Source organism: Cyphomyrmex costatus, unplaced genomic scaffold, assembly GCF_001594065.2.
Source record: "Cyphomyrmex costatus isolate MS0001 unplaced genomic scaffold, Ccosl1.0 scaffold205, whole genome shotgun sequence".
Lineage (NCBI taxonomy): Eukaryota > Metazoa > Arthropoda > Insecta > Hymenoptera > Formicidae > Cyphomyrmex > Cyphomyrmex costatus.
Window position 1 is genome coordinate 1,242,235 of NW_017276095.1, and position 18,704 is coordinate 1,260,938.

General features: G+C 29.4%; 3 protein-coding genes across 4 annotated transcripts; 2 read left to right on the plus strand and 1 right to left on the minus strand.

Annotated features, from left to right (window-relative positions):
- Window positions 1-261: 261 nt before the first annotated feature.
- On the plus strand, window positions 262-3,671 carry LOC108773318 (uncharacterized). The gene is made up of 4 exons (XM_018539078.1): window positions 262-339; window positions 1,546-1,745; window positions 2,303-2,496; window positions 3,484-3,671. Exons 2-4 carry the CDS (start codon window positions 1,549-1,551, stop codon window positions 3,669-3,671), a joined length of 579 nt encoding a protein of 192 aa, XP_018394580.1. The 5' UTR covers window positions 262-339; window positions 1,546-1,548.
- A 1,022-nt stretch (window positions 3,672-4,693) lies between these two features.
- On the plus strand, window positions 4,694-12,653 carry TBCD (tubulin folding cofactor D). The gene is made up of 17 exons (XM_018539109.1): window positions 4,694-5,310; window positions 5,709-5,847; window positions 6,813-6,999; window positions 7,102-7,330; window positions 7,640-7,788; window positions 7,866-8,095; window positions 8,183-8,322; window positions 8,391-8,496; window positions 9,188-9,365; window positions 9,731-9,889; window positions 9,977-10,180; window positions 10,473-10,637; window positions 10,712-10,836; window positions 10,920-11,074; window positions 11,215-11,413; window positions 11,667-11,969; window positions 12,290-12,653. The coding sequence occupies exons 1-17, from the start codon at window positions 4,790-4,792 to the stop codon at window positions 12,569-12,571; spliced, it is 3,471 nt and encodes a 1,156-aa protein (XP_018394611.1). The 5' UTR covers window positions 4,694-4,789; the 3' UTR covers window positions 12,572-12,653.
- A 1,592-nt stretch (window positions 12,654-14,245) lies between these two features.
- Window positions 14,246-18,692, minus strand: FucTB (alpha-(1,3)-fucosyltransferase 10). 2 transcript variants are annotated; one of them, XM_018539175.1, is made up of 7 exons: window positions 18,520-18,692; window positions 18,390-18,432; window positions 18,197-18,321; window positions 17,902-18,121; window positions 15,936-16,125; window positions 14,874-15,051; window positions 14,246-14,803 (listed from the first exon to the last, which is right to left on the minus strand). In XM_018539175.1, exons 1-7 carry the CDS (start codon window positions 18,586-18,588, stop codon window positions 14,315-14,317), a joined length of 1,314 nt encoding a protein of 437 aa, XP_018394677.1. In that variant the 5' UTR covers window positions 18,589-18,692; the 3' UTR covers window positions 14,246-14,314. The 2 variants fall into 2 exon arrangements, with proteins under 2 accessions (XP_018394677.1, XP_018394678.1); XM_018539176.1 differs by lacking the exon at window positions 18,390-18,432.
- Window positions 18,693-18,704: the final 12 nt, after the last annotated feature.

Consider the following 18,704-nt stretch of genomic DNA (forward strand, 5'->3'; position numbering starts at 1 on the left):
TCTTCTGAGATGTATCCAACCGAGTTTTTGCGAAGCGCGTTGAGGAATTCTATTTTATCGCCACTTCTGAAATAGGCCTATTGCCGGCCCTGGAATATACTCGTACAAACCATGCGTAGCGACGAGGCGTAGCGAAAAAAAAAATACCGGACGGAGTGTTGTTCAGTGTGGGCTGTGGGATCGGAGCACGACAAGCGGAGAACCGTTATCTCGCCGGCGAGATTTCCTTCATCTCTCTCTCTCTCTCTCTCTCTTTCTCGAAATTTCCGAGCTTTGTGATAACACTTTCAATCGAAGTATTTACGAACCTGCGCCAATCAGACGATCCTTACAACAGCGGTAAGTGTAAAATCTTATTTATTTACAAAGATTTTATTTTCTTGTAAAATGACGCTCGAGCACGTTGGACTCTTGCATTCTGTTTTGTATCTTGTTTGTGAAAGGAATTGTGTCTTTTTTGAATACCAAATGTATTATTCTCTATCCGTTTCACTCATGTATTTTATCTAAAAATAAACATCTCCGAAATGTATCCGTATTTTAATCTATATTTTTTTTCTCTGAGATATTTAACTTTACGTAAAATACGAGAAAATTATAAATTGTAAGTGCCTAATTTTGCATATATATGACTGTATATGTATGTATAACACATACAGATATATATACATATATTGTATCTGCTTTACAATTATTGCATATTGTGTCTTCTATAATTTTAATTATTAGGTTGGAGGAAAAGTTCTGCGATATTTTATTAGCTCAAAATTGTATATTGTACGTTTAAAAAATTAGCGATTATACCATTCGATGAAGCAAAGTTTCAGCTTTAAGAATCTGATTCTTTAATTTTGCGGCACGATGATTTTTAACTAAGTTATGAGTAATTAAAATCAAAATATTCTTTTCCAACTTGCGAATATCTCAGAAATAAAAATCATAGAAACATTTAAAAAAAATTAAATTTTTAAGAAAAACTTTAAGCTTTCACGTTAGATAGTCGAAATTTTTCGTAAATTCCTTTTTGGTACATAATAGATACCCATAAAGTAAGAAAAAAACTTCTTTTTTTTCAACTTTTAGTTTTTTATATATAAAAATTATTAAATTTACATGAACTAAAAAATTATAAAAACCTTTTGAAAGTCGAAATTTCAAGCTTTAAAACCTTTTTTTTTATTCAAACTTCGTTTATTTTGAACAATGTCACATGGTTTTAGTTCGATAACATTTCTGAAATTTTATTTTCAAGAAGATTGGTACACCAATCCTTGTGTGCATGATTTCTTAAATTTTATTAAAACACTAAAAAATAATTTTTTTGATGATTTAAGATATACAAGGAATATTTTTAAAAAGTAAACGCTGCAAAGCTCTAAATATCTTTGATATCTAAATATCCAAAAATTAAAAGAGCCAACAATTCGATTTCAAAATCAATTTCAATACACACAAAATGTGAATGAGTTTTGAATATTTTAACACTGTCAAGAAAGAGAATTGATTTATTTGCAATTAGTTTTTTCTTTTTATTGACACACACAGAAGATGAGTTTCAATCCCATGAAATGGAAAACGAGATCTATTTTACACAGCATTTTAGGCGCTTTGCTTCTTTATATACTATTTGTTTATAAGAAGAAACATCAAGTGGTGTTCGAGGGCATCATAAATAAATCGGATCCTAGACTAGTGTGGGAGTTTATGGCTGATTTTAGCAACATGAAAAAATTAAATCCAACAATGTAAGTAGGAATCAGACAACTTTAAAATAAAAGATACCTTAAAATAAAGAGATCAATGTTGTATTAATAGAAAAAAAAGAAAGGAAAAAAGAGTATATTATATTATATAACGAGGATAGACATAAAATCGATATTTTATTATTTATTTATAAATAAATAAGATTTTAATACAAATTTATTTATAATTCGATTTTTTTAAATTTAAATAATAAATATTTATTCCTTTTATTTAATCCAATTCTAATAAGGAATAAAAAATTATTTGATTCACTTCGAATAAAATAAAATAATTTATTTTTATTTATTTTACCAATTCTAAATAATACAGTGTATAAGTTAATAATTCATAATTTTTATTAATATAAAATAAATGCCTTTTACAATATAATTTAAAATAATAAAAGTCATGAAGAAATAAAAAAATTTAAATTATTAAAATAACCATATGTTACGCACAAAAATTATGAGAGAAAAAGAGAGAGAGAGAGAGAGAGAATAATATCATTCATAATTTAATAATGTAGAATCTGATTCATCCATTTGAATTCATGACACAGAGAGGACTTTACCGTGCTCGATGAAGGTGGGAATTACGATCACTGGAAATATTCCGTACGATATACGGAACATCTAAGTCACTTACCGATGATCCGTAATGTAGCGCACGGACACTACGCCGTCAAGCCGGACAATAATGGCTACGTCATCAATTCCAGACATCTAACTTGCTTCTTTCTTGACTTTGGTTGCTGTAAGTGGATACTGCTTGCGATCCTTTTCGCCCCGCCTCATACAAATCAGTCTATGCAATCAATTTCATTTTGTCTTCCTTAAATCATTCGCGCATAAATCGCTAATGCAGCTAAAAAATTGATTAATCATTTCAGGAATTTTATAAAAATATTTAGAACAAGAACAAAAAAGTATAGATATGTATATGAAAATAAATTATAGAGCGCGCTTAGAAAAATATATTATATTTATAATTATAAATATAATATATAATATTATTATGATTATATTTGAAAAGATATTCGTAAACAATATATATATATATATATATAAAGCGAAGTACGTCTAGCCGTACCGTACTTAGTACTAATTTAAATTTTTCTATATTTTGAAAATATCTATTTTTATCATATTTTTTTACTCCATAGTAATATTCAAAATATATAAAAGTATAACAGCTTGTTCTTATGTAAAAAATTCTCAGCTTTTCAATAAAAATAGTCTTAATTGATTCAAATTTTGTGAAAAAGTACTGAAAATCATATATTTCCGAAAAAATGTTTTTCTACATAAGCCTAAGCATTTATATTCAAATAAATATTTTTAGATAGCTGAGAGTTTTACATAAGAAATTACTTTATTTAGATTTTGAGAACCAATTTCGTTCAATTGTAATAAAATAAATTAATAAATGGAAAATAATAAAAAATGATATTAGACCATTGAATCTCTATAAAAAATGAATATATAAATATTTGAATTCGTTTCAATTCATCTAAATCCATGAAAAATAATTATTTGTATTCTTATATGAATAGAAAATGATATACTATATATATTCAAATGAATTATAAATATTCATTTATGAATTAAAATTAAATATTCAAATGAATTAAAATACATTAAAAATGTTCAATCTATTTTAATCCCTCTTTGGATACTAGGTAAGCTTCCAACTTTGTGTTAGGACAGACTGGATATTCTAATTGGGTTGTTTGCTTTTTAGTGGAGTCTATTTCGCAATTTAGATATGAAGTGGATGGCACGGAGGATACGAGATGCATCGAGACCGTACAGTATGAATGCCCAATTGTATTTTCGCTACTGTGTCACAAAGAAGTCATGTATCAACGAAAAGAGATTCTGAAGAGGTTGAAATCAGAGTTTGCTATTAATAATAGGAGAGAAAATTAGAAATATTTTACTTGCACATGATGTATTTCTAGCTTTTATTGCAATTAATTTTTTTCTTTAATAAAATAAAGTTATTTCTAATTACATGACTAAATCATAATATATATACCATATATATATATATATATATATATGTATATATACTCGTCGCATTATATATATCATTCTACTTAAAAGTTTCTTGACATTAATTTTAATGAACTGTTATTTGTGTAAACCATTGAACTTATTCTAACTAGAATAGAAAACTATTCTTTATCAAGACTATGGTTTAATTTTCACTTTTTAAAGTTAGAGAACCAAAGAATTTAGAGAGAGTAAGTTACACATATTTTATTTAAAATATGTTTAATTTAAAAAACAATTTTAGACTTTCCTAATTCTATATTGGACCACCATCTATTACTTACCGTCTTTCTTTCTCTTGTGCATTATCTTTCTCGCCTCGTTATCTCGGGAGCAGTCAATCAGAAGAAAGAATTCTTTGAAAGAATTAATTGACCAATCAAAAAATGCTTCGAAGCATTTGTAGCATCAAATAAAAGTACGTATACGTATATACAAATGCGTAAATTTGAAAATAATTTTTTTATGGCCGTGTTTTGCGTAAAAGTATTGAATCTAGTGACTTTAGAGAAGATGCGTTTTCAGTTTTAGCGCGTTTAAATGTCCTTGCGGGAAAAGTTGGAAGTATTGACTGTCACATGATCGCAACTGTCACAAAAAGAACAGACCTCGGCTATGGTCCATTTGATGCTACGAACGCTTCAAAGTATTTTTTGATTGGTTAGTTAGTAAAATTCTTTCTTCTGATTGGGCAATCGAAAGTATCGAAGCATTTGTAGCGTCAAGTAAACCGTACATACATACCTCTCGTGTTTCGAGCCCAATCTTTTTCACTATTGAGTTTGGTCTCCTTAATTCTTTTTACTTCGTGGTCCGTGGTGCCAACCTACGCAATGGAATAATTACACATTTCCACCATAAGCGTTGGCAATTCTGATGAACCGGAGCTGTCAAAATCTCAAAAATTGGTGCATGGTTACGACGAACGTTTCATTACGAGGTTTGATCTAGGCGAGTTACGAGCGAATAGTGGACCTAACAAGATTTGAACGATGGTACTGAACGATTGCGCGGACCCGGAGAGGGTGGGATGCGGCTTCAGCACATTCAAGGAGGTGGACGAGGTGACCGCTCTCATAGCGGAGTTAAGGCAGCCGAATTTGTTGACGAGTCTTGTAGAACGAAACAGGGATCGTTTCAATTTCATTCTATCTGAGTATCAAGATCAACACCAGCTTTTAGATCCATATCTTGAGAGGATCCTAGAATCTCTGTTGTCGATTATCAAGGACGATGATTGTCCGGAAAACGTCAAGCACAATACGTTCAAGTATCTGTTTATTATCATGTCCGTGAAGACATACAAGAGAATCGTTACTTACCTGCCACACGAAGTAGTGGACCTCTTGCCTGTGTTAAGAATGCTAGAAAAGCAAGACTCAAATGATGTAGAAACATGGGAAACTAGATACGTTTTGCTTGTCTGGTTGTCCATTATCTCAAAGATACCATTTCCCTTATCTCGCCTAGAGACGTCTGAGAATGTAAATCCAGAACAAACTATCATAATCAGGTATCAAACTATGTAATTTGTGCGTATAGTGATCAAACTTGGCAATTTGGTGATGTTTCTTATTAGATTCAACGTATTAAATCATACTGACTTTCATATATGTAATTTCTGTTAGAAGAATAAGCTATATTATTAATATAAATTTTTTTATGTAATTTGTGGATATAAATTTATTAATTATATTGAAGAGGGCCTCAATTTGGATTAAAACATATAGTGATTCAATAAATTTTGATGACAAATTATGTAATATTTAATTGCATTACACAAGAATATCTTGTTACTTGGCTGTTAAAGACTCTTTTCGTTTAGTCATTGATGCTATTAACCATGGAGTAAAATTTTATTAAAAGACGACAAAATATATTGCTTTTACTTTTATATAATGTATGTTCCAGAATTTTAAAAATATGCAAATTATATTGCCTGTTAAAAGATGCATGCGCTGTGGCAGCTGTGTTTTTAATAGCAAATTTCTTAACAAGATCGGATGTTAAAAAGTTATATTTGAAAGAAATGATCATGTGGTGTTTAAAGGTAATATTTCTCTTTAAGGAAGAATATATATATATATATATAGAGTGTTCCAATTTTCTTTTGGCAAAATTGTATCAGTATATTCTAAAAGTAAAAACGAGAAAAAATGTTATATAAAAAAAAAACCGTTATATAAACGTAGGCTCATAAATGCTTTATTGAAAAGTTTTAACAAAAATACAAAATTATGGATTGGTGCTTTGTTAACAGAGCATAGGGACACATCTTAGTATTTATAACTTTTCAATAAAGCATTTATGAGTTTATTTATATATTTTTTCTTGTTTTTATTTATAAAATGTGCAGATAAAGTTTTACTAAAAAAAGAAACTGAGACATCCTATGTATATACAGGATGTTTTTCCCAGAATGACCACTAAATGTTTTGTATGATGGTAGAGCAGACTAAACTGAATTAAAAATCATCTACTATTTTACAATTTTTTCAACAGTTAACAAGATATTAATTACTAAAAATCGTTAAATATTGGATTACAAATTTTTTTTACTCAATTACTATCAACTTTATAGAAAAACATTAAGTGACAAAATTGTTTATTTCCTTCTCATAGAATTCTGAGAATGTTTCTATTACCGAATTTTCTCATATTGGTAAAAATAATTGCCAATAAGATAATGCAGTTCTGAAAAAATTCTTAGAATTCTACGAGAAGAAAATAAACAATTTTTGTCATTTGCTGTTTTTTTTATACAATTAATAAATACTTGAGTAAAAATTAATTGAAGACCAATATTCAGCGATTTTTAGTAATTAATATCTTGTTAACTATTTCGAAAATTGCAAAATGGTAGAAGACATTTCGACTCACAATCAGTTTAGTTCGCTTTATTTGCACACCAAATATTTGATGGTCATTTTGGGACATCTTGTACGACTTATTGGTAGATTAGCTGTATTATTATTTGTTACAGATTTTTTAAGTATTTCTTATATATTTTTTTAGTGTATAGAAGATGATCCATTGAGACATGGACCTCTGGCTGTAATAGCCTCAATATTAAAGCATAGTGCCAGAGAAGATGTTAAACCATACAGCCAAATGCTTCTTGATAATATGTTGAAACTTCGATTGAGTGACAATCCAGCAGATCTGATTAGAAAATTTGGAATTAAAGTTGTCCAGCGTATAGGTATTAAAAGCTCTGAGATATGTTTGACTTCGTATATATATTTTTTATAAATAAAAAAATTGAAAAATATAAAAAATATAAAATTGTTTACGTATTTGATAGGCCTGATATTATTGAGAACAAAGTTAGCATCCTGGCGCTATCAAAAGACGAGTCGACCAATAAATATCATGCCTACTGTTAAAGCGAATAATATTGATAATACTGAAAGTGTTACTTGTATTAAAAAAACTATTTCGAACGACAATGAAGATCAGGAGATTCCCCCAGCCATTGAAGATATAATAGAGCAACTCATACAGGGTTTACGAGATAAAGCAATTACTATTAGGTACATAGATGCTATTTCATGTATTAGTCATTTATTAGAGACAACATTAATTCCTTGAATGTCTCTGACGTCTATAGACGTCATGAACTAAAAAGGGCTTGGCAAAACCAAACTGAAAAGCGACCAAATCTCGCTGAGCCTTGGACTAAGAAGCTCTTATTGTCTATGTCATAGACAATGAGACTCTATATTATTATTGTATATTAAATATTGTAGTTATATATTTAGTAATATAAATAATTATTATATATTTTTTATGATCATTATTAATTAACATTGTATTATAATGTATTATTATACGACATATAGGTGGTCTGCAGCAAAAGGTATTGGCAGGATAACCGCAAGATTGCCGGTAGACTTGGCTGACGATGTTCTTGGTTTTGTATTGAATCTCTTTTCTGGACGTGAATCAGATTCAGCATGGCATGGTGGTTGTTTAGCACTCGCGGAACTTGGTATATTCCTTTTACATTTACAAATGTATTACAATTTTTGTTCTTTCACTTGTATATATTTACTATGTATATTTCAGGAAGGCGTGGCCTATTGTTACCTCATCGTCTAAGCGATGTTATTCCCGTGGTTCTGCAAGCCTTAGTCTTTGACGAACCTAGAGCTTATGGATCGATCGGTTATTTGATCAGAGATGCTGCCTGCTATATATGTTGGTCTTTTCCAAGAGCCTACGATCCGCATGTTTTTGAACGTTATGTCAAAGAAATTGCAGCAATGTTGTTAGTTGTAACATGTTTTGATAGAGAGGTACAATTTGTGTATTGTATAAACATATATACGTAATTTCTATTTGCATTGCATTTTTAATTCATGTAATATGTTGTGCATTGATAGATAAATTGTAGGAGAGCGGCGTCTGCTGCGTTTCAAGAAAACGTTGGCAGACAAGGCAACTTTCCACATGGTATAGATATACTGACTGTTGCTGACTATTTTGAAGTTGGCGTAAGGAGTCATACATATCTCAAAATCAGGTAAAGAATTCGACAAATATTTCGATATTTCTTATTACTTGGTTGATTTTTATAATACTATCCGTTAGCGTACAAATCGCGCAATATGAAGAATATAAGAAGCCCTTAATAGATCATTTAGTAGCAAAGAAGGTTACACATTGGGATACTGCAATCAGGGAGCTTTCAGCTAGAGTAAGTTCGAGTTTCGATAGTAATATTAATTAACCCGGTGTCATAGAAGCTAGATCATAATGACCCGAAAAGTTTTAATCTATCATTTATTTCTTGTTATATATTTGTTTTATAATATAAATAAAAATACTTTATAATATAAGGTGTCCCAGAATTATCGTCAAATATTTCATGTGCTGGTAGAACGGACTAAACTGAATCGAAAAATTCTTTGCCATTTTGCAATTTTCGCAATAGTTAACAAGATAATTTAATTATTAAAAATTGCTGAATATTGGTTTTCAATAATTTTTTACTTATTTACTATCAACTTTACAAAAAAAAAAAACAAAAACTATAAAGTTGATAGTTAAGTAAAAAATTATTGAAAACCAATATTCGGCAATTTTTAATAATTAAATTATCTTGTTAACTATTGCGAAAGTTGCAAAATGATAGAGAACTTTTCTATCCAATCTGCTCTATCAGCACACGAAATATTTAGCGGTCATTCTGTAACACCCTGTATATTCTTAGTGGTTTTTATCTAATAATTTTATCAAATATTATCTAAAATACTACCATTTCGTAAAAACTATTAGCTCTTTAAAATCATCTGCGTAATATTTTAACACCTTAATCACGCTGGGTTAAACATTTATGATGTCGAAATTTATAAATTTTCAGTTCTGACATTAATAATTTGTTACAGTCACTTTTTAACCTGACGGTGACTGATGCACGTTACATGATAAATACAGTACTACCGACTTTGTTAGATATGTTGAATTCTATTGACTTGAATGTTAGACATGGTGCAGTACTAGCCACTGCAGAAATTCTTGAAGCTTTATACAATTACTTTAATGATGAAATTGGATGTATTATCGGTAAGAATATGTAAAACCCATAGACTTATATATAATAAATAGACTGCCGACTTCTCGCCTCCATGTTTGAAAACAGCGCTGAGCAGCATCGTATTTGTGTTTACTCACTCTTACATGTATAATCACACGGATAATAACGTAGGGTTTTTACATAAATTTATGCGATATTCACGGACAGGACGCATATGTGAACAAAAACAAGGATAGCTCGGGATATATATCAGGTTCATCTCTTTCTATCATATTGAGTCCACAGTCTAATCTAAATATATAAGTCTATGGTAAAATTATATACAGAGAGATCAGCTTTTATTTTTCTGTAAATATCTATTATAGATTATAGCAAGATTGACTTTTTTATTTAGGAGCCATGGCTGTAACTGATATACAGGATATAGTGCGCACTATTAGAAATAGAGGACAATTTAAAGGTCTTGGGGGAGAGCTAATGAAACAAGCTTGTTCCATATTAATAAAGAAATGTTCCATTGTTCACTTTCCCGTTCATTTTATGGATATTGTAGGTATGTATGAATAATTAAAATAAGTTTCACTTGTTAGAAAATTGCTTTTGCTCTATTGTTTATGTATAATATCTATTAATAATACAGATGACTGGCAGAAATTACTAGAAGAATGCTTAAGCCACGAAGTGTTGACAGTTAAATTAAAAGCAGCCGAAGCACATACAAACTTTTTTCTAGAATATTATGTGAATATCGATTACAATGCTCGAAGTGTTATAGTTAATCGTTACTTGGAATCTTTACAATCGAGTAATCAGTCCATTAGAATAGGATTTGCACAAGCGATAGGTAAGTCCAAGGATACATTCTATTTATGTGTGCGAAGATATTTCTATTTATTTCATTAATTTTACTTTTTGCTTGTTTATATCTATAAAAACAATTGATTAAGAAGATAAATCAAAATTGAGTATAAAAAAGAAATCATATAAACAAATTCAAATATATGGACCATATATTTGAATTTGTTGAAATATACAATCACTTTTTTTATAAATTAATATTTTAACAAATGTTTATGATTTCTTTTTTATGTTTAATTTTAACCTATCTTCTTAATCAATTAATTTTATTTTCACAGGACATTTCCCATTATTCATAATTCGCGAAAGGGTGAAAGATATCATAAATTCATTAATCACATGTACTCATATATCTCAAAATACGTTGAAATGGGCGGAGAGTAGAAAAGAAGCTTTGCACTCTTTAACAATGATACTGCAAACATTAGGAATTGATGAAGCTGGTGAATCTTTATTATTCAAATATTATATGTATAGATAATTAACACTTTGCTATATGGCGAATAAATTTTTTCAGACAAATGGCAATCGTTTGCCACAGATATATACGATTGTTATTTATTGGCTCTTAAAGAATATACAATAGATAGTCGTGGTGATATAGGCGCTTGGGTGAGAGAAGCAGCAATGATTGGACTACACGTACGTATTCCATTGCAGAAAATTGTTTTATTATCAATACGCATCACAGAACTGATTGCGATTAAAATTTTTACGTTAATCAGGTAATGACGAATCTAGTATCGCAAGCAAAACTATTCTCTGTATTGAATGAGGATTTAATGACTGCTATTATTGGTGGTATCGCACAACAAGCTGTCGAGAGGATAGATGGAATTCGAGCTCAGGCTGGAACTGTATTCAGTGCCCTTATACATAGGTAAAAATATGTTGTCTTTACTGGAATTTTTTTCATCAATTTTTTTATTCATATAAACGCAAGAAATGAAACACGAAGTATTTTAATATTGGCAAGATTTTTTAATAATTGTGATTAACTGATTCTTTTTTTTTTTATAGTGACCCGCAACTTGTAAATATACCATATCATAACGAGTTGAAAGCTATATTTCCTTATAATGAATGTAAGGAAACTATCGAATGGAGAATGGAATCTGCAACATTTCCACGATTTATTAAGATGTTGAATTTTCCACCGTATAAAATGAATTTGTTACGCGGAATTATATTTAGCGTCGGTGGCTTAAGCGAGTCATTGGTAAATCTAATATTTATTAAAAATTATAGAAATTTCTTTCTCTCTCTCTCTCTCTCTCTCTCTCTCTCTCTCTCTCTCTCTCTCATATATCTTATTTTAATATTATTCAAACATATTTATGTGCATGAGCTAATTTAATTGATAAAAAAAAGATTATTAATTGATTTTTTTAAATAGGATTTATAATTTTATTAATTATATAATCAATTTTCTATTTATGACTAACTATCTCTTATTTTTTATCTATTGTCAGGTAAAATATTCCAGTGTTTCTTTATTTACTTATCTACAAGAGATCAACGAGACAGGTTTAAAAGATTTGTGTGAAAAAATATTAGACATATTTGAAGAAAATCATAAAAATGAAAGAATGATAACATCGATGTTGGCTTTCTTGGACCGATTGTTGAGTTCAGGTTGCATTCAGTCTGTCTTAGACGATGAAAACAATACAATTGCAGAGCGTACATTGACACTATTAAAACAGGAAATTAAATATTCTAACAATATAAAACTACTCATTAGTAGTATAAATGTTTTCTGCGAGTTACTACAGGTAAAAATTGATGAGAAACATGATATGACATTATGCCGGAAACAAAATTTTATCGTTTTCATATTGTTTCTAAAGGCGTACATACATATTTTTTTACTAATTTAGGTACACTGAACATGAATGTAATCTTAAAAATATTAAATTAGTTTTGATTTTTTAAACAAATGAAGTTAAAAATGCAAAAAAACATATTCTTAAAAACAAAAATTCTCTCTCACATACACACGTCAAAATTCATAATAATTTAAATATTTTTAATTGTTTCATTGAACGTTATATTAATCAAATCTTATTGAATATTATGAATTGCATATTTTTAGGTACGAGGGCCTGTTGCAAAGAGAGCATTTTGTCAATTAAGTATATTTTTGTGTCACAAATATACGAGCTTAAGAAAGACAACGGCTATACGTACTTATGAAACATTGACTCTTTATGGAGAGGAGATGGATATAGCAGAAGAAGATTTAGCAAATATACTTATAAAATTGAACGCGACAGATTGGGAACAACCAATCGCAGATTTACGTCCAATTAGAAATAATTTGTGTGAGCTAATGAGGGTACCTGCTCCAGTTTTGCAAATAAAATCAGCTAATTGAGAAAGACTAACTTAAAGTATGAAAAATTTAGCTTTTTTGTATCTAAAATTGTATTTTATTTGTACGCTTAAATGGCATAAAGTGAAACAAAATTTGGTAACTACGATAAACAATTAAAGTAGAGATTACAATTCTCACAGTCAAATAAGATTTTAATACTAAACTCTAATACTGTCTACCATTTAAGAATAATGTATATACAGAGTGAAGTTTAATGAATGTCAACGTTCTACCATAGGAGATATTATCAACTATAAAATATAAGAGAAAGTGAAATTCATGTATAAGAGAGAATGAAATATTTCACTTCCTAAGTAAAACGTTGAGACATTCATTAAAAATCATAAAGTCATCACACACGAAATAACATAAGTTGCATAGTCATAACTTAATAGGCTTTCCACAATAAGCTATTACTTAAGTTAAGTCTTACGTCGTAAAAGAAACTGATCAATCAGATTTTCGCGGACATTGCATCATTATTTTTCGACTTTGCCTAATTGAAAACGTCTTGGATACTTCTTCTTCTTCTCCAGGTTCCGGTAAAGCCGGATTATCGTGGCCAGTCGTACCAAAAGGAAATTATATGCGTCAAAAAATAAGTGTGAAAACAAAGTGGGTGATGCAATGCCCGCGAAAACGGCGTTGCTCGAACGGCCTCTGGACGCCTGCGTCTACGGCGTCGTCACACCGCAATAACACGCGTCATAAGAGTCCTAGTCGTCAAAAAGTGCAAGATGACGAACAATCGAAAAGAGCCCATCCGCGGACACACATCAATGTAATACAATGCACAGTCGAAGTCGACAACACTTTCAAAAATATACAATAGAAAGCACCCGATCCGAAACGCGTCCGTCACGGTCGAGTGGTTCTTCGGAACTCGCGTCTTGGATACGACTGACCATGTTTATCTAAACATAGAAGAAGATTATAAACTTAAGATTTAAAGCTTATAAATAAAGGTTTATTGTAGAAAGCCCACAAGATTGAATCTATGTATGCATGAGAATCATTTCCATCATGCAGACTTATATATTTTGTAAAATGCATTTAATTATTTCTATTGCATCATTTTATACAAAATGAATATGTAAAAATTATTTCTAATACCAAAATAGAAACGCTTGTAACATTTACTCATATTTATAAAAATTATCCTTTTCTCTGGTTGGTCCAAGGCATCTATCATGAAACAAGTCGGAATGGATTATGTTTTCTGGGAAAAATGAAATAATTGCGAACGCAGGGAATCCACATATTCGATTTGTTTCATGATAGATGCCTTAGATTTCTTTCCTAATGTTCCTTCTTATGCCTTCTTCGAATACATGTAACTTCAGATAGCTAGACATTTATGTATATGCAAAGCTTAAGTTTTATGCCTTTAAAATTTCATTGATTGCATACAGCAGACTCAACTGTTGCGGAGCAGGGGGTCTATTCTTGAAAAGAAACGTATACGAAAAATTAGGAAAATACTATAGTATACGTAACGTATACTATAGCATTTCGTATATGTTTCTTTTCAAGAATAGAGACCCAGATCTGTGAGCGATCACTGCTATTGGCTGATCTAAAAGAATAACAGTGAGCGCTCACGGATCCACTCCGTAACAGTTGAGTCTGCTGAACGCAACTATTATAGACGTTTTATTGCACCGTGTGCATCGGTTCAGAGATTGCATGAATAAAAAATAGACCTTTTAACCAAAATTGTTTCAAACTTTCTTTTCATATGTTTCAGCATTCATTATTGTCGTACATACTCATCTTTTGTTCGTCAAAATGTTTTATATTAATACTGATATTGTTAGTTATGTAATGGGATAACAACTTAGCTCCACATTTCTCGATACTCCACTGCTCAGTCCACCAATTGTGCTTATTGATTTCGCCTGTTATTGGATCTCTTGGCAGAGAACAATTGTACTGTCTTTTTGTTACTATGCTCTCTTGTAATTTTCTATTCTTTTGTATTCGTTTACAAATGAAGCATTCGAATTCTTCCATGTAATTCCCAAAATCATTAGGAATTCCCGTCTGTCTTCTTTCGAGCGCACTTAGTAATTTGCTATTCGTAATGCGATTTTCGCGTTCGTTTAATTTATGAGACAAGTACTCTTCATATGCAGAATTATTTTTTAAAAGATTATACAAAAAGTTGGCGAGTTCTATTGGACTGGTAAAGTCTAATATTGAAATAGCGGATTTATTATTTGGTAACCAATCCTATAAAATAAAAAATTTAGATAACGCAGGTTTAATTCTAAGAGATTTAAGTTACAATTTAAAAAAATACCTTAAAGGATGGTGATCCATAATATATTGGTACAGAGCCGACAATAAGTGGTCTCCACAGTTTTTCTGTGATATAATCGTCACAAATTGCATTTTCAAACGCTATAGTAAACTTGTATTTGGCCACAAACAATAAAAATTCACGGTCGCTTAAAATGTCGAGATAGTTGTTTTTCAATCTGAATAGGCATATTTTATCTGTTAATAATTATTAATTTTGACAATATAAAAATATTTTGTTTTAAGATTTTAAGTGAAGTTAGCATCCCCATCACTGAAAATTGAAATAAAATAACAAAATTAAGTGCTAATTAAGTGTTAATTTAATGCTCTATTCCTGATTACAGTGATAAGTTACTTTTCAAAAGTAACCTGTCCAATCTTAGTATTATTATTTAGTTAGTTATCATCATACAAAATTGTAACGTCCCTTATTGCCAAATTGTTATTATAGAAAATAACAGTAAAAATAATGGTTCCCCATGCTGCAGTACTTTTAAAAGAATGACTTATAGAGGATCAATGTTAAAATTATTTTCTGATTTTCATGCTATTTTAAGTTTATTTTACTTAAAATTAAACTTAATGCATATAAAATATTGTAGCTATGATGTGTTACCGCTTTTTTTATGTTAACATATTATATTCTTTTGTTTTACATTGTAAACATTATATTATATAATATTATAAATTGTATGATATTGCACACACCACAAAACAATTTATAGCCAAGCACAACATAATTCTTACTTAACATTTATTGTTTAAAAATTTTTAAAGAATTTATTTGTTAAATAAACAATGGAAAACAAAACTTTTCTGAAATATTCTTTTCTCGTAAACTAGAAAATTTTCAGCATACATTAAAAAAATGAAGTCAGTTAGCATTATTAGCAACAAAATTATTATCAAATGATGCAACACTCGGATCGAGACACGTCCGCCTCAATCGAGTGATTTCTTGAGACTGTATTTTTCTCGTGTTGTTGCTTATTTCTTACAATATCTTATTCCAATTTTCAGAATAGGAGTGCTAACTTCACAGAGATTGTTTTAAATATACCTATTGTCAAGTTGAGCATTATTCATACATGCTCCATAGGAATCGATCCGAATATGTTTCATTAATTCTGACACATAACTATCCCTGTCACTAACAGTATCACAGTCAGATTGAATGTATAATATTGGTGCTAAATTTTCTACATGTATCAATGCAGATTTCTCTTTGGTAGATATGTAATACGAAGTTGCTGCAAACATTTTATTTTTATATTTTTTATGCACACATGAGGCTTACCCATAAAGTGGTACATAGATGGTCAATATTATTGATGTCCCCTCTAAACAATTTAGTATAATTCTTAATATAACTTTCAGTCAAATCGTGCAATTTGTTAATTTTTTAATTTGTGTTATATTAATTTAATGTCTTACTTTGATCTTGTCTATAATAATTATTAGTGACATCATTTTGAGAATTTCAAAAATTTTAATACCAAAGTGTCGAAGCTGCAGTAGTTTTTAATAGCAAAATGTCGATGCTACAATAATTTTAAAGGTTTAATATAAATCAATTAATCCATGGCTGTTAGCCAAAAAAAATTCCCTGATTTTTCTGGTCATTTTTTGAAAAAATTCCTTGACTGAAACTTGAAAGATTCTTTGAATAAAAACAAAAAAAAAAAATTAAAATATTTTATTTCACAAACAGTGCAACAAAATATAAATAGAAAATAAAATTAAGTAAAAAATGAAACAAAATAAACTTTTTTAACAAAAATTTCGATATTGTACTTTTAAAAGAAGAATATAATAAAATTTTAAAACCATTTTAAAAATATTTTTAACAAATATCTTAATTTTGTACTTGAACATTTATCTTTTTCTCCGTCTATTTCTCCATTTTATAAATTCTTTTTAACAATGTCTGTTAATGGATTGTTGCAAATTGCATACTACAAAATTAAAAATTATAAAAAATATTTGCTTTATTTCTTTGAAAAAATCTAAACATTTTATTTCATAATTTTTAAAGTAAAGTTTAAACTAGAATTTAATAGTAATTTAATTTTTGTTTAACTAAATATTATCTTAGGTTAAGAAATTCCTTGATAATAATTTCCATCTGATTTTTACTGGTTTTCTCTGACTATGTTTTAATATTACTGACTTTTTCCAATTTTCCATAATTTCTCTAACTGCTAACAATCATGCGATCTGTCAAAAATTTGCATTCAAGCATGACATACCATATTATATAATAATCTAAGAAGGTTTTCAAGCATCAACTCCATTCTTTTTCATTCTTCTAAACACATCATTCCTGAACGTAGAAAATTTGCGCGAAAAGACAGTTTTAATTAGTTAATTTTAAAAACCACTGTAAAGTCACTTCATTTACTATTACCCATACAACGCACCAATTGTTGCGTGATTTATTGACGTGTCTGTGAACAGATCACAAAACTTTTAATAAACTTTAAGTACTTAATAGACTTTAATTACTTCAGAAATGATATTTAAATATATATGTTCACAATCGATACTTAAACAATACTTAAATTTATTATTTTTGTCGACATAATAAATTCAAATATTATTGAAAAGAGGGAGGAAGAAAAGAGAAGGAAGGAAGAGGGAAGTAGAGAGAATTAAATATATATTTAAATATCATTTTTTTAAGTACTAGAAATAGTTGAAACCTTTTCGATAATTATTTCAAAAAGATTGCAGATTCTTTTTGTAAAATTTTAGACAATCTTTCAACAAGATTTCACGTGCAAGAGTCATAGACTTTTGCTATTCCAGAACTGTCTTAGAATATTGTAAACATAATTAACAACTTTTATGAAATGTTTCACTTTTCAATTGAAATATTTCAGGGATATCTCTAAAAACCTTCAATGCTATATAAGAGGTAGAATTTACAACTTTCTCAAAATGATCTCAAGAATCTGAAATTAATAAACATTACAGTAAGTCTAGAATACACTTGTTTTGTCCTGTATACTTTTGTTTATATTTACCTACTAGTTCTTCTAGACCAGGTAAATCAAGAAGCATGAGTGGTACATTACTTAATCTGCTAAATGTCGAAGAGTAATTAAAAAGATTAAGAGCTTCTTCGTGAACAAGTATAGGATTATTCCTAGGGGACTCTTCATGTAGTAAGCCCCACGATATGGCACTGCTTCTCCAATTAGGCAAATCATGAATATGGAGATTACTTCCGTAAAACAGAATACTCTATAAAAGTCAATAACATATGTGTACAAGATATTCGAATTAATTGAAAGTAATAAAAATGTAAAAGGATCATACTTTTAAGCGTACATCATTCTCAAATGTTCTATTGTGCGTAAAATAACATTTGGCATTTCCACAGGTTTTTACTCGATTATTATTACCAAACGGCGTCCACCATAGTATCACAGGTATGTGGTCATCTACAGAAATTATAAAATATGTCAATCTTTATTGAAAGAAGCATCGATATGGCACATTAACAAATTACCTGAGAAATACAATTTTCTGTGATGGAGGATCATTAAACTTACCTAAAAAAAATTATGAAAATAAATTAGTGGAAATATAAAAAAATGCGGGCATATCAGTTTGATTGATATCAAATTTATTACATATACCTGATACATCACGAGACATGCACCCAATGCTGTCACAATTCCAAACATTACGCGTATTTTCCGCGGCATTACAGTTTCAAACGCACATTTATAAACAGTATAATAAAAAAGAAAATATCATCTTTCTTAAAACGCTATTTGACTATTTTGACAGATTTTGACTAACAAGCAGTGCTGCCACTATC

Bases quoted from the DNA above. Each gene is read 5' to 3' on its own strand.
- LOC108773318 (XM_018539078.1), top strand. From the start codon at position 1,549: ATGAGTTTCAATCCCATGAAATGGAAAACGAGATCTATTTTACACAGC. The intron at 1,746-2,302 runs GTAAGTAGGAAT...TTCATGACACAG, and splicing joins AAAAAATTAAATCCAACAAT to AGAGGACTTTACCGTGCTCG. The intron at 2,497-3,483 runs GTAAGTGGATAC...TTTGCTTTTTAG, and splicing joins CTTTCTTGACTTTGGTTGCT to TGGAGTCTATTTCGCAATTT.
- TBCD (XM_018539109.1), top strand. From the start codon at position 4,790: ATGGTACTGAACGATTGCGCGGACCCGGAGAGGGTGGGATGCGGCTTC. The intron at 9,366-9,730 runs GTAAGAATATGT...TTTTTTATTTAG, and splicing joins TGAAATTGGATGTATTATCG to GAGCCATGGCTGTAACTGAT. The intron at 9,890-9,976 runs GTATGTATGAAT...TTAATAATACAG, and splicing joins TCATTTTATGGATATTGTAG to ATGACTGGCAGAAATTACTA.
- FucTB (XM_018539175.1), bottom strand. From the start codon at position 18,588: ATGCCGCGGAAAATACGCGTAATGTTTGGAATTGTGACAGCATTGGGT. The intron at 15,052-15,935 runs GTATATTTAAAA...ATGCCTATTCAG, and splicing joins AATGCTCAACTTGACAATAG to ATTGAAAAACAACTATCTCG. The intron at 14,804-14,873 runs GTATTTTTTTAA...TTTATTTTATAG, and splicing joins ATGGATCACCATCCTTTAAG to GATTGGTTACCAAATAATAA.